This window comes from Lissotriton vulgaris, chromosome 6 (genome assembly GCF_964263255.1).
Source record: "Lissotriton vulgaris chromosome 6, aLisVul1.2, whole genome shotgun sequence".
NCBI lineage: Eukaryota > Metazoa > Chordata > Amphibia > Caudata > Salamandridae > Lissotriton > Lissotriton vulgaris.
In genome coordinates, this window is record NC_141694.1 from 416,836,745 (window position 1) to 416,856,969 (window position 20,225).

Sequence of the window (20,225 nt, forward strand, 5' to 3'; positions counted from 1 at the left end):
CATTTCATCATGAACTTTGCGAACTAACTAACAGGATTAATAGTGAGTTTGCAAAGTCCACGATGGAACAAAATACACAGGGACTCACTGGAAAGAACTACATACTTTTTTGTTAGGCAAGGGGAGATTAATGATTTTTCCCCAATCCCCAGTATCACAGGATGTTGAGCCAACGACGCCATGCCGACCTGCTCGAACCACACAGCATAAATATTTTTAAAAAGCGAAGGAAAGTTTTATTTAAAACAATCTGTTCAAGAATCATTTAATGACATCAGGGCTAGACTCTACAGAACAGAGCTGGTTTTATCAAGGGGCCCCCTGAAAGTCTGGGACCCTGGGGCGGAGCCCACTTTGCCCATGCGCAAAAAGTCTCTGGTTGGCATCTGACAGTCTTTTTTGCAGCACCCTCCCTCCTCCTTTTCCATGAATTCCCTCACTACCACTCACCAACAATGCACCTCATCTCTCTATAACACCTTTCTGACAAACATTTCATTTTTATTGCTCTACTCGTAGTTTATTCACACTCAGTTCTGTGATCTGCATGGTACACGTTTTTTGTAGCATGCATATTAACCCTATGCGCCTTGTGGGTGGTTGGAGAGACGATGTAAGTTCACAGTGAGTGATGCAACAGTGTGAGAGATGGGTAAGAGGAGTGACTACAGGGTGAGTGAGGTGACCATATGAATTTGGGTGTGGATGTAAGTGCAGAGTGGGAGGAAAGAATGCACGGTTAGTGATGGGCTTGTTTAAGTGAGTTTGCAGAGTGAGCAGTGAGTGGGACAGCTTAGGGAAGTGTGATATAGGGCCAGTAGTGTGCTCGTGTGACTACAGGGTTAGGTACAGGCAGGGTGAACAACGCAAGTGCACTGTGAGTGAAGAGTGATCACTGTGAGTGCAGGGTGAGCGGGTGAATGGTGGGAGTACATGGTGATCAGTGAGTGCAATGTGATTGCTGTGAGTGCAGGTTGAGCGTAAAAGTGAAAGGCGAGAATGAGTAGTGAGTTGTCTGAATGCAGGGTGCATTCCGAGACACTTGAAGTAACTCAGCATGTTATTAACGCTGGTGTAGGGGTTTCAGATATACGTTAAAATATTGCTATTATGGCATTAATCAGGGATCGATGGTTGAGGAAATAAATCATGTGCTGATCCTCCAACAAACTTCCTGTCTTATGATTAGGGTTGCTAGCTCATTATTTTGATGTCCCAGACGAGACAAAAATAAGCAGTCACCTAAAGCTGTATTTTCAGCACCTATCTGTTCATACTTCGAACAACAAATATAAATAGAAAGCACTTTTAATTGTGTTCTAGGGCTGCCTGAATGATCCATGACTGATCATTAAAGTGAGAAAAGACAGGAAAGTCACATTACAAATCAATACAAACTTTATTTATAAAGCTATTTAATGTCAAGACGAGGTCATTCCAAGCTCTTTAAACATCACATTGCTGTCATTTTTCTTATGACAACCTTACTTTATATTACCTTTCATGAAATGCGTTCTCACACTAGGGCAGTAAATGTAAAATACAAATGTAAGGAATAGGAAGAGTGGGGCCCAGGGGGTACTGGAACCAGAGAAAAACTAAACCTTGGTAACCAGTTTACAAAGGTATGTAAATATACAAAAGGTCTCTGGCCTCGAGGCAGTTGCCTTCAACCCCCTTGCTTCTGGGCCTGGAAGCTCAGGTCACCGGCACCCACTGCACACGGCATGCACCATTTAATTTTATGAGGTAGGATTCTTATGAGGCAACTCAGTGGTGCAACCAACGCCAATGAGAGAGTGTAGTGCTGGCTGTGTGGCTGTGTGCGCCCACAGCCCTGATGGGGTCCCTGGAGGCTGGAAAGCGGGGGCTGCTGGGGGCATAGCTGCCAAGGTTTCAGATTGCTTATGTGTGACATTTTCATAATTTCAGTGTAATTATGAGTGACATTCAGCAACTATGAGTGACACTTTCTCGGGAGCATAATCAAGCGATAAAAAGCAGGGGAAACATTAATATCACAACTTACACCAACACCCTCCTCTAAAATTAAATTAAATGAGTGACACAGCTGTGCAGACAGACTAGTGACCATTGAGTTTGGTGTGCCCTTGATCTCTTCCTGACTCGGAGCACTGCAGGCATCAGGTCTCAGCCCTGAGTGGAGAAGGCCTCAAACTGTCCAGCAGTTATTGCACTGCCTTTTTGGCAGCAGGCCTTACTGTCTGTGAATGATAGACTGCAGGTTCGTTCTGTGTGTGGCAGTGGGCACCACAGAGTCTGCAGCCGTGTGGGGCTGTGTGTATGCAGGAGTCTTGCGTCTGTGTGTATGGTATAGCTGTGTGCAGCAGACCTTCTTAAATAGCATGCCTCAGGCTTCATCTCTCAGACTCGGCCAACATGCGGCTGGACGTCTGTGTGTAGGAAGCTTCAGTCTGCATACAGTGCTCCCAGACCTCAAACTCTGTGTGCAGCCCGCCTCAAATTTGGCATCAGCCCCATGGCTCAGACTCTGCGTGCACAAGACGCCTGCCTGACTGTTAGCTCGAGTTTTAGGCTTTCACTGTTCAGCAGGCCTCCAGCAATCTAGTGCAGCAGGGCTTGTGGTGTTTAAGTTTAGCATTATTCTGAAGTGGTCTAGAAGTTACACATTTATCTTTGCCACTTTCTATAAAGCGCACTGTCACAAGACCCTATGGGTGTCAGTGCGCTTCATATAATCCCAGTCACACACTTACTTGAAATTAATATGCAGCTGTATTTCACAGTACTTTTCAAACTGCACATACAGCTCATCGATGCCAATGTAATCCCTTCCCCGCTTCAGTATTTCCGGAATAAAAATGTCTTTACATTTTCACAAAACGCATTTTGTTCCAACTTAATTCAGGAAAGCATGCCTCTTAAAACTATATCTTCAACAGTGAGGGGAAGAGGTCTGCAGTGGACGCCACGCTTTTCGTCTTTCTACTGATAACTTTTTTTTATGGATGCAGCTCAGTAAGGACACTGCATCTTCTGTGTTTATGACGCGCTCAGCCCATATTAGCACTTTTCGTGTAAGGGAAGTGTAAACATAGCTGCCAAGGTGATTGCCATGTGTGACATTTTCATAATTTCAGTGAAATTTCAAGGACTATTAGTGACACTTTCTGGCGAGCAAAAATCGTGCAATGAAGACGAGGGAAACTTATAAATATCAGAAATTACAGCCATTTGAGCAACAAGAAACTCCAAGAAGTTCTTGAAACTGCTACAGCGCACCAGAAATGAAAGAGCACTAACCCTAGTGCTCCCTGCTGTAACCTGACAAAGGTAACAACTCTACTAAAGTCCGTGGCAGGCTGGCTGCCTGACCAAAAGGATGACGAGACAGAGCAGCCCAGCAGATAAAATAATGATCACATGATCACAGATCTGCAGTGCTTGTGTACGTGCATGTTGCTGACATTTTACTGAACAACTTGGCAAAACTCAGTGACAATAAGAAGTGGAAATTGTTTTCCATCGAGCAAACCGGATCCTTTATTACAATTACTCCCAGCCTTATCCCCTGAACATGTGGCAAAAATGGTGCTGCGCAGTGCCTTCTGTCACAAGCCAGTGCGCTACAAAACAAAGAAATACACAATGCGTTTGGTCAATTGAATCTATGATCTGCTTCATCAACGCATGTCGGAACTCGCACCGATGCAACGCAGAATAGAATACAAAACAGATTCACGAAAGTGCTCATACTCTTCGTGAACAAAGTGTTAACTGATTAGGACGCAGCCAGCGAGCGAGCAATGCGCAGGGAGCAGAAATCAGCCTGGCAGTTAAACTTTTCATTACAATCCCAACACGTATTTAACACCACGGCAGCAGTGAACTGCACAGTGTGTTTGTAATGCGGTCGGTAACACACACACTTAGTGAGCCCACTGCAGTCCTCCGGCAGGCCAGAATGAATAGAGGAAAGCGTTGTGTACCCGAGTTGCTTCTTGCAGGTTGCCGTGCTTCGGTAGCGTCCGGGGGGAGGGGGGCAGGCTCAGACGGCGGGCACCCTTGCATGTGTAATTTAGACTGCGTGCGCTGCATTACCCACCCTGCTGCCGACCACGGCTGATGGCGCGCAAAATGTGAACGTGCGTGCGTCACTACAGCTGCGCATGCCTAGCCTCGGTGTCTGAGGCTGAGGGCCCGTTTTAATTATGGTCCGTGCAGAGAGCCAGCAATTGAAGTCCATGGGTGGCAGGCCATTCTCATTATTACAACATTCCCCTACTGAGGGGGCCCCCAGGACCACGAGGCCCCCCCGCACTGCGGGGCCTGCAGGGGCCTGTGTTACGCCCCTGTTCTATAGGTATTGCATCTTCCCCTGTCGCTTTACCGGCTGGCAAGGAATTAATAGCTAATCTAATTTCTGCTCCTGTAATGTCATCCGTTAGTGCATCGGAATATTCATCCCCCATGCTTTTAATTTTACTTATAGAGATATATCTTTGTATTTTCTCTTTAACTTTCTGCTTTTCGGGAGTGTAAAGTTCTTGATAGTACTTAGCAAATTGTTGCAGAATCATATCAGGGTGAATATATATCTGATTGGTAGCCCCCTTTATTTCTTTAATAGTCGTTTTGGCCCTATCCGCAGCTACCTTATATGCCAGTATCTTACCAATCTTTTCGCCACTTTCATACTGTGACAATTGATATTTTTTTTAATTGAGCGATACTTTTTTTCTCTAAAAGATTTTAATTCTATTAAATTGTAACCCAATTCTTCTACTCTTACCGACCCTAAAAGTAGTGCGTCGGCTAATTGATTCTCAATCGATGTTATATCAGCAATGATTTTCTCATCTTGGCATTTACGTTCCTTGTTTTGTCTCCATATAAATTGTTGTGCGAAACCCCGTATGCTGGCTTTGCAGGCGTCCCAGACTATTAATGGTGAGGTCGAATCAGTGTTTATGCTAATAAATTCTTTCAGATGATCTTTTAATTGTCTTAGAAAATCTGGGTTTAGAAATAAATATCCGGGAAACGAAAACGCCCTAGAACCTTGACTCCCTGCTGCTACATTAAAAGACAATAGAATAGGATTGTGATCAGAGGTAACTCTCGGGCAGATTACCATAGTGCTTGATTCAAGAATCCTGTCCGATACCCAGGCCATCCATATCTATACGCGAGCATAGTTTGTGTGCAGCAGAGTAGTACGTATAGCCAGCTGTGCTTGGATATAAATACAACCATGCGTCTTTTATGGCATGAATACGGGCAAGATCAATAATAGCGGCCTGTGTCTTCCGCATTCTCTGAAACGACCCACGCCTAGTAGTGTCAATACTATAGTTCATTATGCAGTTGAAATCCCCCATTACTATATGCTCTCCCTCCCAGCCAAGCAACTCCATATTGACTTGATCAACAATTTTTGGTACGTCTATGTTCGATGCATTAATGCCACAAAATGTATATTTACGACCTTCAAGTATCAGCTGGGCTATGGCCCATCTACCTGCTTTATCAACAGAGGTTTTGCAAATGTCTGCTCTGACTTGCCTTTGTTTTAAAATAGCTACCCCCCGTAAAGAAGTATTTAAATCGGTGCATACAAGAACATCATACCCCAATTGTTTAAGTAAGTTTTGGTCTTTATATGCAATGGGAGTCTCAAATTTTGGCTTTATGTGGATTATACATTTTTAGCTCTTCAGACACTAATCTTATATTCCTGCTATTCAAACCCGCCATGTTCCATGCCAGGCATCTTAGTTGATACATCTTATACGGATTGTATTCCCATCTTTGAAAAATTCAAACAAATAAACATTGCTAAGCATTATATCTAGATTAATTAACCTCATGATGCGTTTTTTAACCCAATTACTTCCCCCCTCCCCAAAACCCACCCTCTACCCTCACTCAAACCCCTCCCCCCCCAAAAAAAATACACCCTTAACCCTCAGAGGAGACCTCGCCATTGGACCCAGCTGCCGCTGATTGGGCAGCTATACAGAGTCACAGCTACGGGGATCCGGCCAGTGCTAGTGCAACCCCCAATTTACCAGTGTTGCCCAACCAATCCTACCGAAACCTGAAGGAAGCAAGAGAGAAGGAGAAAAAAAAGGTATATACATAGAGGACAAGGGAAAGCCAATACATTGAAAATGGGAGCAACAATTTCACTATACCCTTTAACAAAGAAAAAAATGTTTTTGAGGGGTTATTACTGGTGTTAATTTTATTTGCAAAATGTGCAGCACGGGCTTTCCGTATCTGTTGATGGTAGGCGTTCCTGGCCTTTATATATTCTAGCTTGGCTAAGGGACTGAAAGCACGTCTCCAAGTATGCTCAAGTACTTTCCAGTTTTTCTGCTGTGGTAAGAGACGAGTCTCATCAAACCATGCTTGCGACCGGGCTTTATTCTTAGGACTCCATTTAGCAGGGATACACTTATCTAAGGCATGATTAATCCATATTCCAAAACAGTTGCTAGAACTCGCAATGTCTGTGGACAGCACAGGTTGTGCGATGGCAAGGGTGTCTATAAAGGTGGAGTGATCAACTTTCCGGCAAGGGCGTTTATAAACCAAATTGCGAGAAACCGAGTTTGGGACCAGCTAAGTGCAATGAAAAGAGAATAAGGTTATGGTCAGACCAGACCGACGGTGCCGTAGAGAAACACCACTGCTGGCTGTCTTTTGGAAACCATTTAAAAGTAAGTGTTTAAAAGAAAGTGGACGTTGATTGAACTTTTTTTGTGTTGAGTGATTTCTGAAGTGAATCAATGATGGCCTACAGATCATTTTAATTTGTACCCGCATGCTTTATGCTTCCTGTATTCCTAGTGCTTTTCTGAAAATTGTTGATATATTTTTGATGACTGAAACATTCAGCGTGGTTCTTTAGGACTACAGCTTCTGGAAATAGTTAATTTTGTATTTTTGCTTCTTTGGTTCTGAGGCATAGAAATAGTCACTGGCAAAGTAGAGATGGAAGAATAGCTAGAATGTAAACAGACGACTGAACTGCCACATTTTTCTGAATCCAGATATGCACAAACCGATATGTCTGCCTGCCTCTTTTCTTTTTAAAAACAAATTAGTTTAGGCATTAGGCGCACTGGCCCACGAGGACAGGTATAACCTGGTGGAAAAGAGCAGTTTCCAGCTCCAAAACCTTTGTGGGCTGTTAGCCCCGCTTCAGCAGGATTCAGAGAGTGCCCATGTCGAAGCCAGTTTCCAAACGTTCCCTTTGCACAACACCAACTGAAAGCACACAGATTCGGAGCGGGCACATGGGAGGTGGGGAAGTACTGCAGGGAAAACGTCTTGGAACAAGATGAACAGAGTAGCTGTGCGAAGATCTAAACAAAGTTACTGAATATGACGTTAACATTTTTGTGGGGCTGTCCTCCAAATGCTTGTGTGCAAAGTCAATGAGGACATTGTTACAAGTAACTAATAAAATATGTTGTTCCACTAGTGTTCTTCCATTTGCCGTGGTCCTTTTCAGTGTATGAATTTGAACACGATTAAAGTAAGAGCTCTTTCATCAAAGCCTGGCAACAAACACCGAGCCTAACAGCTTGTATACTTAAATGGTTCCTAGTTACAGTTGCATTTGTTGTACCAGTATGTCGCCTACATGGTCCAGTATTCCCACAACCCTTGGAGCACAGCTATCATTTGTTTCACAACAGTGTGCCATGCAAAAGCTTTTAGACGAGAGCATAGTTAATTCTGCTGCCGGTTCGCTGGGATGGAGATCTTGAATGAAGGGTCCGATATACAGTTGTGTGGAGCTGCGAGAGTATGGAACCTGTAGCTCTAACAAGATTATGTATGTAATCCGGAGCTGGGTGCATCTCCTCGCCTCACATCTCACTAGGCATGATGGGCGTTGTAGTTTTCAGACTTTGATATGAGAATCAATCAGAACACAGCCTGACAGAATAAAAAACACATTTGTTAGTAAGGGTTTTGAAAATAGGTATGTCCACAAACCTCCTGCCTTTTTGTGACCTTAACTGCGCCTACTTCTAAGACTGTCTGCAGCGTGGTCAGAGGCTCATGTAACACCAAGAGGGATGAGACTGTGGCAGCCCCTGGCATCCGAAGTCCGTTTTGGACCTGTGATGTGCTCAGCGGAAGCACCAATGAAACAAAGGTGAAATTAAGGAGGTATAATTGGAAGATGGCTATTGTAGAGGATAAATTGGAATACATTTTTGTTTAACATCTCCAATTGCTTCCTTTTTTGAAGTTTCTCTGTGCAAAATTGTTAGACCTGGCATCTTTGGCGTGGTTTCCCCCTATCTTTTTGCCTCTACCTCGTGTATTTTTGATGCTGTGCTGGATTTTGTTTTTGCTGGTTTAGATGCTTTGGGCACTCTGCCACTGCTGATCAGTGTCAAAGTGCAAGTGCTCCCTGTGTAATTTGTTATTATGATTGGTTATCCATGATTGGCATATATGTGTCACCAAGGAGTCCCTAGTAAAGTGCACTGAGTGTGCCAGGGCTGGTGATAACAAATGCTACTAGTGGGCCTGCAGCACTGATTGTGCCACCCACATGAGTAGCCCTAAAATGGTATCTCGGACCTGCCACAGCAGTGCCTGTGTGCAGTCTGAACTGCCATGTCCTCCTGGTCAGTGCCCCCACTGGCCAGGCCTAACCCTTCCCTTTCTGTACACATTGGTCATCCCTATGGAAGGCCCAAGGTACCCCCTTGGGTAGGGTGCAGTGAATGTGAAAGGTAGAGCATGTACTTGTGCAGGTGACATGCTCTGGTAGTGAATTACAGCCATTTTTGTTTTTCACTATTGTAAAGCTATCTTGCCCCATAGGCTATCATGGGGGATGCTGGATACAGTGGCTACCAGCATATCTTCCCATAGGAGCAAGATATGACATCAAAGTCTGGTATCCCTGAACTCAGAGTTTAATAACACATCTTTTAGGAAAGGTTGTTTTTAAATCCTGTGTTTGAGAACAGCACTTTTAGAAAGTTGCTGTTCTCTTGTCTGACCTTTCTGTGTGCCTTGGCCTGTTTGTGAATTGACTGTCTGGTTTGTGAGTGACAGGGGCTGGGTGGCTCCCAGAGGCTGAGTGGACCATCCCTGGGCTGAATAGCTCCATCTGCATCCAGAGTTGTGGGAGGGGATAGCACCTGGGCCTGAATATGGCTGTGCCTGCCTTCCACAATGCTGGCTCCACCTCCTGCTGGGCGGCTGACAACCCTGCCCCTCTCTCTGAAAGGAAAGGAAAGGCCAGGAAAACAAAGTGCTCAAGGAACACCAGAACTGGTTCAGACCTGGCTCAGAGCCCTCCTGCAAGAAGGATCAAAGACTTTTAGGGGTATAAGTACAGGACCCCTGACCACAGAATATTAGATCATTCTGGAATCAAGAAGGAACCTCTGCCAAGGAGAAAGCTGAAACTGAAGTAGGAAGACTGTCCTGCTGTTGCTCTGCTGGACTACCAAGGAGAGGGGAAGGACTTTCCTTTGTGCTGTGTTGCCTTATTTGAAGGAATCTCCAAGGGCCTGAGAAGAGCTGGCTCCCTGTTTTTGAAGTCCCAGGAACAAAAGGACTTCACCCCAGCTTCCCTGAACTCTGCTGAGAGAGTTCTGTCCTTCCTAGAGTGAGTGGGCCAGTTGTGGTGCCTCTGGAAGTTGTGGAGATTTTTGTTGTTTCATTATGTTGCCTCTGGAAGTTGTACCTGTGCTGGGAAGCCGGAAACCAAGATTTGAGAGACTTTGCTACAGAAAAGTTATCGCTCGCATGCGGAGCGCATCCCCGACAGTGCGAATAAATTCCCACCACTATGGAGGTCAAGATCGTCGCAGCGCCTGTTGCCGCTGCCAGAGACATCGCATCCTTCGTTTGCGGGACGCACCAGACCGGTGCAGGAAGATTACCGTTGCTGCGAAGTCATCGGAGAGCCTGTTGTTGCTGGGTGAGATCGTCGCACCGCTTGCTTGCGAACCGCATCACGTCGCTGCGAGTGTCGTCATAGAGCCATCGAGGAGCTGCGAGTGGAAGATCACCGCTGGTTCGAGCATCATCGCTCCGTAGATTGCCTCAGCACCTACAGATCATCGCATCGTGCCTTTTTGAGAGAAAACCTCCTACGGAACCTACGCACCGGTATCCATACAAGTCATCGCCTTCCTCCCCATACAGACCGGATTCGTCGCAACACGCCCGCTGCTGCAGCGGGGTTGTCGCATCGCCTCCCCAGGGTCTCAGGAGCAACGCATCGCTTCTTTTCCACTGCACCAGCTTCTGCTTTGGAACTTTGTCGCATTTAAAAGGTACTGTTGGCAAAACGTGATGCAACTGTGAACTTTTCACGCAACTATGGATTATTTTATCGCAACCTTAAGAACTCTTTTTGCAACCATATTCTTGAACCGTGTATGTTGGATTTTTGTCGTTCTGGTCTTGTGTAGTTTAGATTAAATACCTTAATATTTCAAAACTGTTGTGGAGTCAGTTTGTGGTGTTTTCACTGTGTTACTGTGAGTGTTGGTACAAATACTTTACACATTGCCTTTGATAAGCCTGACTGCTTGTGCCAAGCTACCAAGGGGGTGAGCAGAGGTTATCTAAAGAGTGTTTCTTCCTTACCCTGACTAGAAGCAAGGGTCCCTATTTGGACAGTGGTACCCACCTCTGCCAACTAGAGACCCCCAGTTCTAACAAAAATGATTTCTAATGTGAATGTGTGAAAGGCAGAGTCCAAAGTTGTCCCCACAGCCTCTCATCAGCTTGGCAGAAACTTGCGTTATCTGGAGATAACTAGCATCAGTTACTCGCAGCGGAGTGTAATGCTATTGTGCGCTTAATTTCACGCAAATAGTTTTACCTTCCTGTTAATTCAGGCATTTGTGTTTTCCTGTAGCAACTCTTATGCATTATTCCTAGGCTGTCTAGGCTTGGATATAGCTAGATTTCTTCTGCCAAATTACAAGCGTCTTTGGGCAAGTGACCTAGTTTCAGATTTTATTTTGCTAGAATGCTCAAGACACTTTCTAGGTTGAGCTAGCAACGACTCAGTTCCCTTGCGCATGGAAGGTCTTGGCTCTTTAGCTACCAGGGATTGAATCTTTAGGGGTTTAAAGTGCTTGCTCTTCCAGCAAAGTAAAACTAGGGCTTCAACAATGATCAGATAAGCTCCACTGCTCCTTGTGACGGTGACAGACTGGCAGTCCATGCTGAAATGCATTTTCACTGCGACAGGGACTCTGGCAAATACAAAGCACCACGGCTGGGTAGGGAATAACCTTAATATTACATATATACATGATGATGACCTCGGCTTTTATAGTTGAAGATCTTGAGCCCTTGATCTCTCCAGGAGGGGATTATGCAGACTGTGGCACCACCCAGTTTTTGCATCACTGTAGCAAAATACACGTTCAGAGTCCTCAAGTTTCTGGCCTTTCCAAACCTCACAGCACTCAGTAATCCTAAAATAGCCATAGACGGAATTTCAGGTAACCTTTTTCGAGCCTTATTGTTCTCCTCTCTCAATGCATGCAAAAGATCTAAATTCAGTCTGCCAGGGGAGGAGGCGCTCCTGGTGGGAACATTCCATGATCTAATGGGTCTGACCAGTGTTAAAAACCTTTTATCCTTTTTAAGCAGTAATAACGTTGCAATACATTTGATCAAACAACTGCAACTGGGGAAGCTTCCAGAAGGTCACATTCACCCCAGTTGTGCCTTATCAGACGGTGATCACACAGGTAGGTATTGCATTTGCTAGAATAATTGTATTTCATAAATATCAAAACGTTTTTAGAAAGTTTTGAAAGTTCTCAATCCAGTATTGAGCCTATTACTTCTCATTGTATTTCATAATCATATTAGCCTAAACTGCCATGAGAAAATATAGAAATATACATACACATTCGTGTAGAGGTAGGTGTATGGGCTGGCTTGATTGGCCTTTTGTTAACTTGTAATTATGGTTAAATGCTACAGAATTTCTAACATACTTTTAAAATTTAAAACTATGCCATGGCAAAGCTAGATAAGATGTCTGCCCCATTTTATCAACTTAAGACACTTATAACCTAGCTCAGCTTGAGGTTAGAATGGATAATATGGGGGGAGATGTGTCAACAGTTAAGGTTACAATAAACTACTGATGGGTCTCCTACAAAGTCCCTATTGGCAGACATTGATAACAGCCTGCTGTTTCTTGGAGGTTCAGCCTGGTCTGCATGTAATTGTTTAAATGTTTCAATTCCTTTCTTGAAGTAGATGGTAGCTTTGAATGTCGCACTCTAAGTGTGTCTCATTTTGCAACTGTAGCATTCCCCCTCTAGGGAATACATATCTCTAATCAGTGTTGGCTAGTGTTACTAAAGAGAAGGTTTCATACTGTGTCAATGGAGCTCCAAGATTCCACAATGGGATAGCATGCAAGTTAACTTGTATTTTCTTATCAGTTAGACTGCTTTTTTTGGCCTAGGTTGAAATAGAGGGTAATATGATGGTTGTCTTAGTAATCGATCAGTATGACTCCCTGACCGTGATGTAGCATTTGGTTTCATGGAGCATTTAGGGTTTCAAATACTCTTGTGACTGTTCATTCTGATATCTCTCTTCCCACCGATTTCTCACCTTATGAATAGTCCTTTTCAAACTGGTCTGGTAAACTTTTAATCCTAGCAGTGAACCTCTAGCACTGCCAAGTAGCAAGCAGCGACTCCTCTTCTGGAATTTACGTCACTAGAGTATACAAGGAACTGGCTGCAGCTGGTATCAGTTCCTATTTTTCTGTGTCTTTGTGACATGGTCTGGAGCACACTCTCATTATCTCACCAAGTAAAATATATCCGTTTTGTATGGCAATAAGATCAAATGTCTCCTCTGTGGGCCTCAATTTTCAAGCAGTGTGGACAGTGCTTCAAGAAGATGCCCCCTTCGGTTCTGCAAAATGACAGTCTGGGGTTGGGGCAAATTCTAGGACTCTTGCTCCTCCATGTAATGTACCTTTGTAGAACATAAAAGAGGGAGACCTCCAGTGAGACCCCAGCGGAATCCTTCTAAAAAAGGTAAGTCTTCTAACGAACCGTCTCCTAAAAGCCCTTCACACAAGAAACAAAAAAACACAATAGGAAGGAGAATTAATCTTCTCCCTTGAGAAAGAGATCCTATTCCAGGGACTGCTCGGAGTCACAATGGCGTTTGCCAATGCCAGACTCTTCCTCGATGCTTGGAGAATGCTTGGCGCCTAAGAAGCAGATTCTGGTGTACCTCAGTCCTTCAGCCACTCCTGCACATGCCGAAGCCTTCTGGCTAGATATGTTCAATCTTTTCAGGCCAGCCCATCAGTCTTCCAGGCTACAGCCCAAGAGAGGTGGTCTTCCTCTATCGCTTTGGCAGCTCCAAAGTCACGCCTTCAGGGGCTTAAGTCCCAGTTCCTAGATTGAAACACTTCAAGTCACTATTCCTCATTCTATCGAGGCCTACCTCTTTGGTGATGCCAGCACAGTTGTGAGAAGAAAGTACCATCTATTAGGCTTAGGGAAAATAGGGGTGAACATCCGTGATGGACCACAATTCGAACCCATTTCTAGGGCCAGAAACGTATGCAAGTTTAGGAGAGGTTTTTGGTTCAGATTTGGATGCCTTGGCTATAGAGGATAAAGACTACAGATGCGTGGAGGATGAGGAATCAGAAGCTGTACTCCTGCCTGATTGAAAAATTTACTTTGGGCTTGATTTATATTTACATAATGCCAATGGCTTACTATTATCCAGAAGTGGAGGTTTCCTATTTCTCCACTCTTCCTTGGAGCAGGTCTCTTCTTTCACAACAGTTACTCAGAAGGTTACCAAGGCCTTGGAACTGACTTTGCATTCTCCTGAAGTGAAGTCAAACACCCTAACAGAAATTTTGCAACTCTAAAGCATCTGTGGAGTCCTTCTTTCCTTTGAAAAAAGCTTTCCTAGACAGCTAATAGCTTTGTAGGAGAAACCCTTTTCAGGCTCAGCAGATCATCAAGTGCCATAGGCTAGCTCTGGGTGACCTCCACTTCCTGTCCTCCCACCAGTCAATGGAGAGTATAGTGGTTCAGATGTCCTCAAAGCAATCCAAAATGCTTTTTTTGACATCCCCTACAGACAGATTCTTTTAGTCTCAAAGTCTTTACCCAAGGCAGTTTACCTTTGATCACAGTTAATGCCCCATGTCTTTTGCCTGCTGTTCCCATGCTTTATGAACACTGGCAAAACTCAAGGTCATTAGCCTGCCAGAGCACATGCAGCCATTCGTAGACCTAGTGAGGGATGGACTGGATGCATCTAAACAGATACTGAAATATTGCTTTGAGTCTCCCGAGACATATGCCCAGCCTATGGGTGCAGCTGTCAGAACAACACCTTGCTTTGTTGTGGTCCACTGGATTTTCAAGGGATGTCCAGGCTAGACTTATGGATATGCCCTTCAACTGGCATCAACTCATCAGGAGCTGATTCCTTCTAGGAATGCCTCTAAAGCAGCATTGTAACAGCCCAACTCCTCTGTGTGACCTTCCCTACATGGCGATCCCACGAACCATATCAGTGGTTACTTAAGGCTGCGCAGTCCTGGAAGAGGCAACCGCTTCTTCAAACACCCAGCTGAATTATAACTCCTCTCAAGGAAGTGCTGGAACTAGAAGGTATCACCAACAACAGATGATCCAGTCTCCACTGTCTTTTGCAGGCTCTGCTGCCTCTGAACCCTTCAGACCTCACCCTCTTTCAGAACACCCTCTTCTGGCTGGATGAGGGTCTCACACTTTGTCACCAATTGGGAGGTGATCACAACAGACTGCTGGATCAGGCAGTTTGTCTGCTGGGCCTTCGCCTGCCCACCTCTATCTGCTCTGCTAGACTACTCTCCCACCTTTAGAGCATGCTTTCAGACTCAGACATCGTTCTTGAAGGCAGATGTCCAAACCTTACAGGGAAAATGGGGCAATTAAGGGGGTTTCCCTCAGAAGAAAGTGGCCAGGATTTCAGTCCCTTTACTTCTTGGCCTGTGAGAAGAATGGAGGCATGAGGTATATTCTGGATCTCTGTTTTATATGCCTGTTCATTTGGCAAGGCACGTTCAAAATACTGTCCTTGGTCTACATCATATTGGCCTTGAACTCAGGAGATTGGTGCCCTAGGGTCCCCAAAAGGGCCTACTTTTATCTTTGCCATGCATAGCAGAGGTTTGCAACCCACAGCCAAAGGTCAGGCACTCTGTGCTCCCCTCTTCCCCATGACATCCATGTTCAAAGGCTTTGGCTTATTGCAATGTTTTATATTGACAGTTGAAAGATCTTCACAGCAGAGATAACCTGCTAAACATCAGGCACTGAGGCGAACGTCTGTTATGCACAGGCAAAGACCTTATGCGGAAGAGCAGGTTGCCTGCAGGGCCTGTGCAAAAATACCCGCTGCACACAGCAAAATTCAGGGGTTGGGCCTGTCCAGGGTTGGGTTAAACAGAGGTAAGCAGTATATAACATTAAAAAATGTTTTTATATTTTTTTAAAAAACAGTTAAAGGAAAATTGTGGTTAAGGATATTAACAAATGTTTTTTTATTTAAAAAACTAAAGTGTTCTGAAGAAAAAAACTGAAGGTATAGTGAATTTACGGTTACAAAATATTCTAAAACCCCCTGAAAATCACCAATTATAATTTCACTAACCATGACGTGTGCCCCAGACGAGCACTTCTCATGATATCCCACACAATATCACTGATTACTTGACTGACAACTCAAATAACATCATTGATAATTTCACTGGTGTGCACTCTTTGTATTAAATACCCTTTTTTAAATGGATTAAACTTGCAAACCTGTTAATATTGGAAAATACGTCAATGCACCTCATGTGTACGTATAATAACTAACTTGAATCATCGTTGTTGAATTTACCCAATATGACCTCTCCCCCAAACCAGAGTCAGAAGTACGTGGTCAGCCAGCCCTGTGACCTAGGCCTGAAGCAACTGATTGACAGATCAGAGGTGGTAGTGCCACTTAACACCAACAGATGGGCAGCAATACCACAATGATTGTAGGAGATTAGCCCCAATAAAACACATTTGGCCAGAGGTGGTGTGCGTTCCCAAAACACCATGAAGTTAGATGCCACACTAAGTTGGGAGCACTCTAATCCGAACACAGCATGCACGCTACACTCACCTAACATGCGCTCCCCATCCCGGTCATCTGGACACATATGCACTGGCCCTGCATTATTTCCACATAGGGTCAAGACCACCTGAGCTTCTCATCAAAAGAACCAGATTTATGATCCTGTGACTAGGTCCAGATTTCTGTCTCCAAAGGAATGCATAAATCGCTTTATGATTCTTCGTGTAATATTCAGCAGAGCAACAGCGTTTTCCTTGGGTCTGTTGTCCCATGCCAAACTGCCTCAATATCTGTACCACAAGATTAGAGGCTAATCCAGAGGTCTGGCATATACAGAGTGACCACCTTCCCAGCCAGTGATGCATCACCCTAGTCCTTTTGAACCCATATACGTGCTTCTGGTAGACAGAGTGCAGTCTAGCAGGGGCATCAGTCTCCCATTTCATCATGCCCTGCTACAACAGCAACATTTAGCTTCCTCTTACTGGCACATGTTCCACCACTGGGGGGCAAGATTCAACATTTCCTCTTTGGTTGGCAATGCATCACGTCTGACAAATGGGTCCTACAGATTATTCAACATGTCTATGCCTTTCCTTTTCTCTCCTCCTTACCCAGCAATCTTCCTACTGAATTTCATATTCTCACCTGTCCATCCTGATGTCATTTGAAATGCCATCAGTGATCTAATATAGCCTTATAGCCCGCCGTAGCGGGCTATACCGGCTATTAAAGGCCCGCTGAATTGTTAAAGGCCTGAGCCGAAGGCGAGGGACTTTAACGAGACAGCAGGACTTTAATAGCCGGTATAGCCCTGCTACGAAGGGCTATAAGGCTATTAGAACATTCTGCCACTAGAGGACAGAATGTTCTAACAAATTAACCACATGGCTGCTGCGGGGATTTTTGCGCTGTGCTGCAAATGATCATTTTGCTGTTTCCATGACGAGCTCAGCTCGTCATCAGCACACGACACCCGTGGGTGATGACGAGCTGAGCTCGTCATCAGCATCGAAAGGGTTAAACAAAGGGTTCTCGAAGCTCGAGGGGATTTAAATCCCCTCGAGCTTCGAGAAACCTTTGTAGAACATTGGAATGTTGCTCTGCGGGCCTTTACCGGCCCGTAGAAGCAGGGAGCACTCCATTGTCTGCAATGGAGCTCCCAACATTCCAATGTTCTAATTACTGATATCAAAGAGAATGTCATGAGTGATGTATAGTGTGAAGTCGTAAGCAGTGCATGGCTGTGGGGTAAGTTATAGTTAGCTCTACTAACTATAACTGGTGAATTGAATATATATTTATTAGAAAGGGCACTTCCCTTCTCCACGACATGCAGATCCCTGGCGTTTTGGCCAGGGCTTGCCTATAGGTATCTTGTTCCCCACACACATTTTCAAGCACACCTTCCCCCACTGGTTCAAGCTTTGAAAGAGGCGAGCCACACTGGAACAGCGTTGCTGCTGGAAATGTATTCCATGATTTCAGATAAAAGTAGGACTTTTTTTGACCCCACAAGAGTCTTGTTCAAATACCAGAAGTTCCAAATGAGTGCACATAAAAACTAAAAAACCAAAGTGAAACATCAAAGACAAACTAAATTCTAGGTGCATGTAGAACACCAAGTTTTACAGCCCTGCTAAGTGTCACGCACCTCGTGTTAAAATAACGCATTCAAGTAATTTTTCGACAGTACAGAAATGCCTGAGATTCTCACGCAAAAGAACCATGTCCTGAAGTGCAATAAAGTCTAGTTCCAGTTTCTTTCTTTGCTGGGACAGATGCATAAAAAAAGCTGAGTTTCGAGTACCGTTTTTTAAAGGCCGTAAGATTCCTCTGGTGTTTAACAGGAGCTGTAGAGGAGTCTCAATGTATTATGACGTGGAAATATCCTGCCATCACAGAAACTAATATCCAAGCCAAACGAACTAAAGAGATTTGAAGACTGAAACACACACCCGCCTAATTAATCTAAAAAAGCTGCACCTGCTTTAACCCCTTCACTGTGGCGGCTATTCCGCCGCAGTGCTAAGGGGGGAGGTGGGCGCATGCTGGTGACGGAACCGCTCCGTCACCAGCGTCGGTTGCGCTGTGCTCATGACGGAGCGGTTCGTCACGGCCCTGGCCGCTCAATAGAACGTGCCGCGCAGGCGCTAAATCAGCGCCGCGCAGGCGCGGCGGCAGGGCCTTGATGGAATCGCTCCATCATCAGCACAGCGCCACCGCAGCTGATGACGTAGCGGTTCCGTCATCAGCAGGGGAGGGGTTAACCATAGTATCAAACCGGTATGGATATCCAGCTACAAAATGAAGCTTCTAAATGTATCCCAAGAACTGGGTCATCTAAACTGCAGTAAAAGAAGTGCCTAATTGGAGAACTGTACAGGGAGAAGATCCCTGCTGGGGCACCTCTCAAATCCTGCAGCCTGCTTTTGGTCACATATGGCAGAAAGCCTGGACAGACTGTCGATTGATCATGATCTGATCATACCATTACTTTGATTGCCTGCCAGGGAGACACAGCTGGCTAAAGCAGGGAGTCAGTTTAATATGTTTCTCGGCTGCCTCGCTCGGCAACAGGTTTCCGACATATACTGTGGGTGACATTATACTGGCCATGAGAAAGTGTCACTCATAGTCGTTGAATTTCACTCATAATTACACAAATTATAAAAATATCACACTTAAGCAGTCTGAAAAGAAAGCCTGCCAGCTATGGGTGTACATAATGGCAAGGATAGTTAACATGGTATGACAGCCAAAATATATTCTGTAAGTCTCCGACTTTACAGCATCGATATATATCAATAATGGGAGACCTTAATTTATATATACATTTGTAATGCAATATGAAGTTTGTTAATTATTTATACATTACGGTAGACACGGATGAAAGACCCCGGACGGGATTACATTTTGAAACCCTTTTCATGTGTGCCTGTAAGTAACATTCATAGCGATCAGCTGAGGCAAACCTACAAGAGGCATAGGGACCATATTGTTCATTTTCAACCAAGTAGTTAATTCAGCTTTAGTAGCTAATATTTAACCGTATGTATGGGTAGGATTGTCACTTTTTTTTTGATAATCGAATAGTAATCTTTGCAGAATACATCCGTGTGATTGTGCAAAGAGACCAAGGTGGAGACTGCAATATCCATACATTAAGCATGTAGCGCAGAGTCATAATTACACACAAGTTATCATACTTTCTTATATCTAATTTAGAGTAACTAAGCTGTTATTGATGGGTGATGTGTGATGTTTAATCTTAATTTAAATTGTTGGATATTTTTCAGGAATTGCACCAATGATGGCAAAATCGCTGAGAGCTTTCAAGAATAGAGTTGGACCACGATAAAGTTACTTCCTTTTTCTGTGGAACTGATGTTCACATTTTCTTTGTGATGGATCAACTGTTTAAATCAAGTTGTATTACGTTGGAATATGTGGTATATGTGATTTAATTATTTAATTGAAAGTTTCTGTAACTTGAGTTTTTGTCACTTTAAGCTGACACATCAAAGATTAGAGACAAAACATACTTAAATAACTCGTCTCAGTTCCCTGAATATATAGAATGTATTTATCATTTCTATACTTGTTTGTATAATACCTTACCCTACTACAGGACTTTGTGCCAACAAAGTAAGAAATGCTAACAAAATGCTTAATTTAGGCTTAATTTCGTTTTCTATAAAGAAAACAAAAATTGCACTTAACATTGCTGTTTGCACTCAGGGAAAAATAAAAGATAGACCGGCATTTGCATATAGTTATAAATAATGCACTCCTAAATTGTGCTCTGTTCAGTTTCAACACTCGCTACGTAAATAGACTAGCGTCAACATCCTTCGATGGTCATTCCCGCTCTGAAGCTCACTGCTTGAAGGAAGATACTTGGTGGTGTTTTACCATGCTAATAGGGCCTGGGGGTGGACCACAAAGGTCATCGTCTTTAAATAGGTAGCTGTAGTCATCCACCTCGAGACAGGCAGTATTTGCTGTGTTAAACACGGTTTTGCAAAAGTCAGGAAACTGTTCAGTGCATTAGTTGCACAATTAGAAATTGTACA

The 20,225-nt window shown here is 44.1% G+C and overlaps 1 protein-coding gene across 1 annotated transcript in view; it reads left to right on the forward strand.

The window, feature by feature from the left end:
* Positions 1-19,912, forward strand: part of LOC147707411 (elongin-A-like) — a 572,231-nt gene extending 552,319 nt beyond the window's left edge. The window contains exon 11 of the mRNA XM_086925212.1: positions 19,449-19,912. Coding sequence (XP_086781338.1) covers positions 19,449-19,510 — 62 coding nt within the window. The 3' untranslated portion in view covers positions 19,511-19,912. The remainder of the gene's footprint in view (positions 1-19,448) is intronic.
* The last annotated feature ends 313 nt before the right edge of the window (positions 19,913-20,225 follow it).